The 9187-nt window shown below is 47.3% G+C and overlaps 1 protein-coding gene across 1 annotated transcript in view; it reads left to right on the top strand.

Moving 5' to 3' along the window:
• Nucleotides 1–3553, top strand: part of TNFAIP8L3 (TNF alpha induced protein 8 like 3) — a 37653-nt gene extending 34100 nt beyond the window's left edge. The window contains exon 2 of the mRNA XM_055319988.1: nucleotides 2070–3553. Coding sequence (XP_055175963.1) covers nucleotides 2070–2632 — 563 coding nt within the window. The 3' untranslated portion in view covers nucleotides 2633–3553. The remainder of the gene's footprint in view (nucleotides 1–2069) is intronic.
• Nucleotides 3554–9187: the final 5634 nt, after the last annotated feature.

Genomic DNA, 9187 nt, shown 5'->3' on the forward strand with positions numbered 1-9187 from the left:
GCCTTTGGCTCAGGTTGTGATCCTGGGGTCCTGGGATCAACTCCTGCATCAGGCTCCCTATAGGGAGCCTGATTCTCCCTCTGCTTGTGTCTCTGCTTCTCTCTCTGTCTCTCATGAATAAATAAATAAATAAATAAATTTAAAAATACTTGTAAATATTTGTCTTTGGAATATGCATTTGATGTTTTGGGAACAAAGGTAATTCACACAGAAGTCTGATGACCATAGTAGATGGTCAGACTGGGCAGAAATGTTTTTTGTTACAAACTCGGGGAGGGCATAAATCAGACGGTTGGGGCTTTCTCGTGGTAAAGAAGAGTCAGGAGATACTGTTTGTTCTCTTTGCGCCTCGACTGAAGGGAAAATCCTGCCTATGTCAGGGTCACTTCACTGTGACCTTGCTTGATGATTGTATGGATTCAGTCTTGAGAGAGAGAGCTCCCTGCGCTGTAAGATGCCCATGGCCCCAGCTGCCTTACTGCTGCTGATCCTGCCACAGCAACCCCACTCCAGGCTGTGGCCCCTAGAGCCTATAGCCAGAAGGCTGAGAGCTGAAGTAGCTGTCTTGCAGGGGCCTAGGGCTGAGGGAGAAAGGCTAGGCCAGTCGTGAGGGGTCATGTGGGTGGAGGAAGTGCATATATGCCTTGTTTAAATTATGTTGGAGTGTCCATTGGGTCTGTCTGTGAGACCCAAGCATCCAGGTATTAGTCACTGTCCACTGAAAAAATGAGTCCAGGGTGGGCAGAGCTCGTGGGATAGGAGGTGGGGCAGCCAGGTGAGGATTGCAGAACCTGGCATGCATGGCCGTGTGGCCCCTCTGCCTGTCCAATCTGTCACTTCCCTGTGGCCATGCAGCACTGGATAGAGTCTCCCTGGATCCTAGAAAGGTCTTCAGTCCTCAAAGGAAAACTATTTTTTTCATAGAAATTTGCGCTGTATTTTACTACTTTCTTATTCTTCTGCAGTGTTTCTCTGGTATTTTACTTAGCAGACACCATTTCATCCCTGTGCCCAGAACTGAACTGGGTGCTGTGGGAGACATCGTCTCAGTCCTGGGCAGCCCAAATCTCCTTTGGAAGAATAATACACATACATACTGTAGAGTGATGGCCGGTGGAAAACAAGAGAAATGAATTGACTTTGGGGGGTACCTGGGTGCTCAGTTGGTTTAAGTATCTGCCTTCAACTCTGGTCATCATCTCAGGGTCCTGGAATAGAGCCCACATTGGGCTCCCTGCTGAGCTGGGAGCCTGCTTCTCCCTCTCCATCTGCCCTTCCCCCTGCTTGTTCTCATTCTTGTGCTCTCAAATAAATAAAATCTAATAAATAAATAAATAGATAGACTTTGGTTTTTCTAAGCTTCTTCACATTCAGGGTACTACTATCTGAAGCATGTTTGCCTAGGACTTGTTGATGTTTGTGTTTCGCACACAGTGCCCTTCCGTATTGCCAATTGAAAGCGTTGGTGAGGCAATATTTCTTCGAGTGCTCTTGACCTTTCTCCCAAGTCTCTGGCTCTTGTGCAAATTGATGTACATATAGTTAACGACAACCACAGCACAATGCCACCTGGCAATGGTGACTATAAGACACATAGCAATTTCCAAGATAAGAAACATGAAAAAAAAATACACCTTAGACTCAAAATGTGGATTCTGAGACTAAGAAGACTGCCATGATCAGCTGCCTGTGTATGGCATTGGCACTGCTACCACATTCTTGTCATTAAGTGGCAATTTGCACAACCGAATGGTGGTGTTCCTTGTGAGCTAATAGGGTCAGGAGAGTATCATGCATGAAGTAGGTCTCAAAAGGTGAGATGCTCAGAGAAGAGGAGACGAGTTCCAGAGAGAGAAGCGTGCAATTTAAGAGGTTTAGGAGGGTAAACAGATTATGTGGAGAGGACAGTGGAGTCCCAGGCTTTGGTGGAGTTTGGTTAAGGGGTTGTGGAATATAAAGGCCTGCGTTTCTGCTCTAGGAACGTAGGTTCAAATTAGTGTTTCTCACTTATAGAAACATAACAAATGGTTCTCATCTTCCTATAACATTTCTTTCTTTCCTTACTGTAGGTCCTGATGTTTTTAGTTCCAAGAACCTTGCTCTTCAAGCCCAGAAGAAGATCTTGAGCAAAATAGCCAGCAAAACCATGGCAAACATGTTGATTGATGACACCAGCAGCGAGATCTTTGATGAGCTCTACAAAGTCACCAAAGAGCACACCCACAACAAGAAGGAAGCCCACAAGATCATGAAAGACTTGATCAAGGTGGCAGTCAAAATTGGAATCCTCTACCGGCACAACCAGTTCAGCCAGGAGGAGGTTGTTATCGTGGAGAAGCTCAGGAAGAAGCTAAACCAGACCGCCATGACCATCGTCAGCTTCTATGAGGTGGAATACACTTTTGATAGGAACGTGCTGTCCAAGCTCCTGCATGAGTGCAAGGACCTGGTGCATGAACTGGTGCAGCGACACCTGACGCCCAGAACCCACGGGCGCATCAACCACGTCTTCAACCACTTTGCCGATGTGGAGTTCCTCTCCACCCTTTATAGTCTGGACGGAGACTGTAGGCCCAACCTCAAGAGGATTTGCGAAGGAATCAACAAATTGCTAGATGAGAAAGTCCTCTGAATGCCTTCTCTCCTCCTGGACTTTGCTGAGTTCCGGTTCTAGCAGCCAGTGTGGTCCAGGTTAGAATCAAGACAACAGGACACCTTGTCGAAGATGCCCATGTTCTGCCCTATTTACCTGTCTGATACTGATGCCAGATTTCACTCAGGTGTGCTTATCCCCTGAGCTCACTGACCAGGTCTGTACTTTGAATCTCCTTGGTTTGCCAGCCCAAAGGACATTTCATCTATTCTAAGTGGAAGGCTGTTGTGCTCATCTACGTGAGCTCAGTTCATCTAGTGGAGCAGAAGGAGCCCTGGACCAGAAGTTGAAGGGCATGGATTTGGTTCCCAGCCTCACCAGTAGAGCCATCCTCGGGATCCCAGAACCACGATGTCCACCTGCCCACCTCCCAGGGCTGCTGTGAGGTTCAATGCTTTTGAAAACTCTAACATAAGGTCTTGTTATTTTCTCTCTGGAGTGTGAGAGGGATCAACCTGGATCTAGACTACTAAGCAGCAGAGAAGAAAAGAATAATAGCATCTAGTGGGCTGGGTTTACAGTCTGTCTCTAGACGTGCTGTTTCAAACACAAATGAATACAAAAGTGTGAAAAAGCATAGCTGCAAATTGGAAAGATGTTTTCCAAGAGCTGTATTTTTTAGGCCCTAGATGCAGGTTTATGATCCTGCAGAGGGAGGCTTTCCAGTGGGTTGGGGGTGCGGAGAGAGTTGCCCCCTCCTGACGCAGGGGCAGAAAACTATGCTGCCTTTAGACCTGGCCTCCTCCTCTGAGGGGCGCCATCCTCGAGGTGCAGGAGGGCACACAGAATGGACCCCTCTCCATCTCACCTGGCCGTTCACAGTCACTTTGCGCTAATTTCTTTGGTTCATTAATAAATTGAAAACTACCCTTCAAACAAGAGGTTTTGGAGTTGTGATTCCAAAGTCAAATACCTGGGAATTAGATACAGTATTAAGAACAATGGGATGGAAAGGCAGACAGTGACAAGCAAGAGCTGCACACTCAGACCCTGGGGGGCAGGAAGGGTGGGCGCAGGCTGCTGGCTCAAGGACATGTGGCCGCCTTCAGTCCCACTGGCTCCCAGCCTCGCTTTCACACTGTGACTTCTGACATATTTTTACCAACTCTCAACAAACATCAGGACAGGGTATTTACTGCTTTCTCATGTTGTCTGTAGGACATGGCGTTAGAAGACTTACTCTTCCTGCATCACCTCCCATCCTACTCTGCTGCTTATAGCTGATGATAATGGCAAAATACCAGATTAGCTCGGCCCATGGCTCATCCCATTAGAAGACAGTTTGTGGGAGGCTGTGGAATGACATCCTGTGAGCCTCCGGTTGCCATTCAGCCACAGCTGGCTCCTATGTTAACATCAGTGCAGTGTAAACCACCAAGTTCTTCAGCTTCCAGCACTCAAAAGTAGTTAATAGGAGGGGCGCCTTGGTAGCTCTATGGTTGAGCATCTGCCTTTGGCTCAGGTCATGATCCCAGGGTCTTGGGATTAGGCTTACTGTTCGGAGGGGAGTCTGCTCCTCCCTCTCCCCCCCCCCCACAAAAAAAAATGCTTACTCATGCTGTCTCTCTCAAATAAATAAGTTTTAAAACATAAAATAAAAATTAGTTACTAGGAAGGATATCCAGTAAGGAATAGGGAACAGGTAAGTGAGCTGCAGCATCTCCTTGCAGACCTGAGGCCTGAATCTTGATGCCCTGTGCACATATGGGCTGGGGTGGTCGTTATGGCAATGGAAGCTCAGGTGGCAGGCTTCTTCCTTCCCAATTGCTGACCAGGCAGCAAGCAGCCCAGCAATAGCTGAATTTTCACATAGAGCCTTTGATGCCTGCCTTGGTATAGTCGTCTGATTAAGGACTGCTTTCTAGTTTCAGGGATAGTTCTAGAAGCAGCAGGTCTTTTTTTCACTTTTTTTCACCTACCGAGAGAATTCAGACCTACCAGGAATGGATGGCACTGTGTTCTGTTCATCTGAGACACAGTAGGGAAGAAGGCAGGGTCCCCAGGTGCTCCCCACTCTGCAGGCCACCACACACATCAGTTTCTGATGGTCCGTGAGTCCCTAAGGAAACTGGGTCCTCCTTGTTCTTGTCAGAGAAGGACAAGCACTTTTACCACAGCAAGTGTAAAAGCAGAGCATAGACCAAAATATGTTCTACTGCCCTAGACCTCCCTACTGAGGTGGCCAAGGGGCTCTCTACTGCATGGCCAGTTGGGTGTATCTCAAGCTTATCAACAGTAGCCAAGGGGAACTGGGCTACCTAGGCAAAAATAACCCACACACAACTCTAAAAATAGCCCAAACCAATCCCATGTGTATGTTTTAAACATAGCATTGGCATATAAACTCAAGTGATTACCAAGTTTCATCAACCAATGAAAAGCTTACAAATTTCAAACACTTTACATAACAAACTAGTGAACCAAAAAAAAATGCATTATTGGTTTATCCTAAGGACTCTAACCATATCACTCCATGGCCCTGAAAGGCTGTTTTGTTTTTTAAGTTGTTTTTTTTTAAAATATTTATCTATTCATGAAAGACACAGAGGCAGAGACACAGGTGAAGGGAGAAGCAGACTCCCTGCGGGGATCCCAATGTGGGACTTGATCCTAGGACCCTGGGATCATGACCTGAGCTAAAGGCAAACAACCACTGAAAGACTGTTTTGCCTGGAAAAAAAAAAATGACCAGCAGATGCTAGATGCTTTCCAAAATAGGACTCTAGATGTGCATTTGTGCTCAGACCGCTACAAAATTTTCGAAACTGAGAACCCATAAAAGCAAAGTTAGAATATCTACATTCAGGTGGCACCAAAAAGAAAACCGATCCCAAGAGAAGCAACAGTGCAGAATCGCTCAATTGATCCAGCCCCACATGCACTACAGAGAGTAATGCCTGCCTCAGCAGTCACAGACAGACAGCACTCATTCTTTAAGAGTGGGGCTGGCAGGAGCAGTCTGCCTTAGTCATCTGGAAACATCCCTAGGTCTTCAGCCATCTGTGAGCACTCAGGTCGGTCCCCTGGGAGGACAGCAGACTTGTGCTGAAATCCCTACCCCATCCCTGGTTATGTGTCCTTCCTCAGGCATCTGAGCCCTGCAGAAACACATTTCCTGCCGGCTGTGCCTGCCGTGAGTTTGTGTCACCCTTCCTCCCCGTGTTTGCATCTGTGAGTCTTGACACCCTCAGCAACTCCAGGTCCCTTCTCAGTGACAAATCAAAATGAAAAGACTTCTCCATCTGTGCTTCTTCTCTGAACTCCCATCTCCCCCATCTGTACATTTTTCAGAAGCAAATCAGTACATTCACTGGCTACTCAATGAACTTCTTATATCTATATTTTTTAAAAAAGAAACTTGGGGTGCCTGGGTAGCTCAGTTGGTGGAACGCCTGCTTTTAGCTCAGGTCATGATCTTGGGTTCCTGGCATCGAGCCCTAATTGATTGAGCCCCTGCTTAGCAGGGAGTCTACTTCTCCCTCTGCCCAGCCCCCACCCTGCTTTGTGTTCTCTTTCATAAGCTTAAAAAATCTTAAAAATCTCAAACCAGGCCTGCATGCCCTCAGCTTTATTATCCTGCAGGGGGGGGGTGTTTTTTAATTCAACATAGTCTCAGGTGTCAAGAGCATAACCAATTGTTGAAAATTCCAGGTCAGCTAACTTTAGCTATGAAGACATTGCATTAGCAGGAGTTGTCCAATAATGGACAAGGACATTGACAACAGAGTCATGAATCAGATGAATCTCAACTCCAAACTGTGTGGCCAGTTTTCCCTAGTTAGTCTGCGGGGGCACAGAGCAGACCCACTTCCTGCTCTTTCCTTAGAGGGAGGTCTTTTTTGTTAGGGGGGAAGATTCTTCTTCAACTCATTCCTCAAAATGGCATCTAGAAATCCCCAAGATTTCTGGTAGGGGTGTGGGGGTGTGGCAGGGAAAGATGGGGTGGTAGCAGGGGAGAGGGAAGAGACCATGAGTTCTAAAGGGAGGTTTGGATTTTTGTTTCATTCTTGCATCTTTTTTTTTTTTTTAAATAGCATCAATATAAGTACCTTCTGAATCTTGTGGGGATGAGACTTTATAGCTGGATGATCCCACCTCAACTCAGGGTCTGAGCTTCTCTTTTTGTTTCCAGCATTGTTCATGCTGAATGATCAACTCAAGTGAAAGAATTTAACTGGATGTATTTTTGCAATAGGTTGGGTCTGTAGGTCTTTGGGGTCCATGGGTTTCCAATTTTGAGAAATGTAAACATATGAAAGTGTAGGCTTGCAGAGAACTAATGTCACCTTGCCCTTGATGGTGACTTTCAACAGTTGAGGGACACACAGGCCTCCTGCAGAAAGAGGCAGACTCCTACATCTCCTGGCAATCCTAATAATGAAACTCAAAGGTACAAGAGAAGCCATCACTAGAGAGACTCCGGGTACTGTTCCCTCTGAGGAAGGGAACAGGAAAAACCTTGCAGAGAAGAGAAGTTGCCTGTACCCACTCACATTCTATCCCAGTGCCAGTTTTACTAGAGTACAGAATCCCAGGCATGAAGAGGATGTGTGGTTCTGGGAACCCAGGAGCTAATTCCTTGGCTGAACTTAAGAATAAGGCACATGGCACTCAGGTACTGGTGTCACTGAATTCCTCCACACCCAGAAGGAAGAACCAGCCAGAGTAAGTGATCTCTCACAGCCCACCCCAACAGCCCCTCAGCGCTGCTACTAACCTGTCATTTCCCCTCCCCATCCTTCTTTTGCAGCACTGGGGCAGATCTCTACAGAGTAGGGGTCCCGGCCACCCACCCAGGCAGCCAGGGCGTGGGCAGCCAGGCCCCCCAGGCCATGGTATAAAGCTCCTCCTTGCCGACTGCCAAAGCCCTTCTGGACCAGTTCCTAGGACAAGAGAGTCTGGGGTTTGGCTCCCAAGGAGGGGCTGGATGGAAGCCAGCGCTTGGCACGGAGCGAATGCTGGAGGCTAGCCGGGGAGCGGCAATTCGTTATGTTGTGGAGGGAGAAAAGCAACTCTTCCAGGCTCTGTCACTGGGAAGGAGGGGCCTGGGGGCTGGTTCCCTCTGTGTGACTGAGCTCCTTCCACCTCCCAGAGCTGCGTTTCCCCAATAAAAGGGTCTTACTCCTTCAGTGGTGGCATGGGGCATGGGTGCTTTGTGGATCAGACACAGCTACAACTTGATTTTAGAACTAGATGGTAGAAGAAAAAAAGAAAAGAAGAAGAACTAGATGGTAGGGGGCGCCTGGGTGACTCAGTCCGTTAAGCATCTGCCCTGGGCTCGGGTCATGACCCCAGGGTCCTAGGATCCAGCCCCGGCATCTGGGCTTCCTGCTCAGTGGGGAGTCAGCTTCTACCTCTCCCTCTGCCCCTAACCCCCTGCTTGAGCTCGCTCATGCTCTATCTCAAATAAATAAATAAATAAATAAATAAATAAATAAATAAATAAATAAATAAATAAAATCTTTAAAAAAAAAAGAAAAAATAGACTGCGGGTTTGGCTTTGGGTAGACAGGTACTTGGAGGTTTTTCTCTGTGGCTTTCATAGGCAGTGCAAAGCATAGAACAGGGGACAAGCCATGAGTCAGAAGGTTTAGTCTCAGTTCACCTGCTACCTGTGATTTCCTTGCACGTCACCTCCCTCAGGCTGTGAACACAGACAGAGCCACCCAAGATCTCTAAGAATCCTTCTAGCTCGGAGTTCTGTGTTCTGAGCATCGTAGGAGAGAAGCTCTAGGCATTTTTTTTCCTTCTATGGTTCTTAGAATGGAAACTATTCATTAGTTAAATGAAGCAATAGCTCCAAGAAGACTGAGAAATGACTCCTCAATGATCCCCTTTAGAACTCTGGATCATAGGGATCCCTGGGTGGCGCAGCGGTTTGGCGCCTGCCTTTGGCCCGGGGCGCGATCCTGGAGACCCGGGATCGAATCCCACGTCGGGCTCCCGGTGCATGGAGCCTGCTTCTCCCTCTGCCTGTGTCTCTGCCTCTCTCTCTCTCTCTCTCTGTGTGTGACTATCATAAATAAATAATAATAAAAAAAAAATTAAAAAAAGAACTCTGGATCATAGATAGAAGTTCATGATTTTAGAGGGGGAAAGCTTTAAGCTAAAAAATGCAGGCTAAAATTTGGACTCCAGGGGTGCTGGGGTGGCACAGTTGGTTAGGCGTCTGACCCTTGGTTTTGGCTCAAGTCATGATCTCAGGGGCCAGGGAACCGGCTCGCACCAGGCTCCACACTTAGCATGGAGTCTGCTTGAGATTCTCTATCTCCCTCTCCCTCTGCCCCTTCCACTCCTACTGTCCCAATCCCTCAATCTCCCTCTATCTCTCTCAAATAAATAAAATCTTTTTAAAAATTTAGGATTCCAAAGGACCAGAGAATGGAATGTGAGCCCACACACGTTGGCTCACGAAGGCCAGTCAGTCACCAGCGTAGCTGGGGCCCACTGGGAGTCAATGTCAGGACCAACTGTCTACAGAGACATACGTTTCAAATTGAGATGTGTCAGACTCGGTAATGTATCTCTGTAGAG

This window comes from Nyctereutes procyonoides, unplaced genomic scaffold (genome assembly GCF_905146905.1).
Source record: "Nyctereutes procyonoides isolate TBG_1078 unplaced genomic scaffold, NYPRO_anot_genome, whole genome shotgun sequence".
Taxonomy (NCBI): Eukaryota; Metazoa; Chordata; class Mammalia; order Carnivora; family Canidae; genus Nyctereutes; species Nyctereutes procyonoides.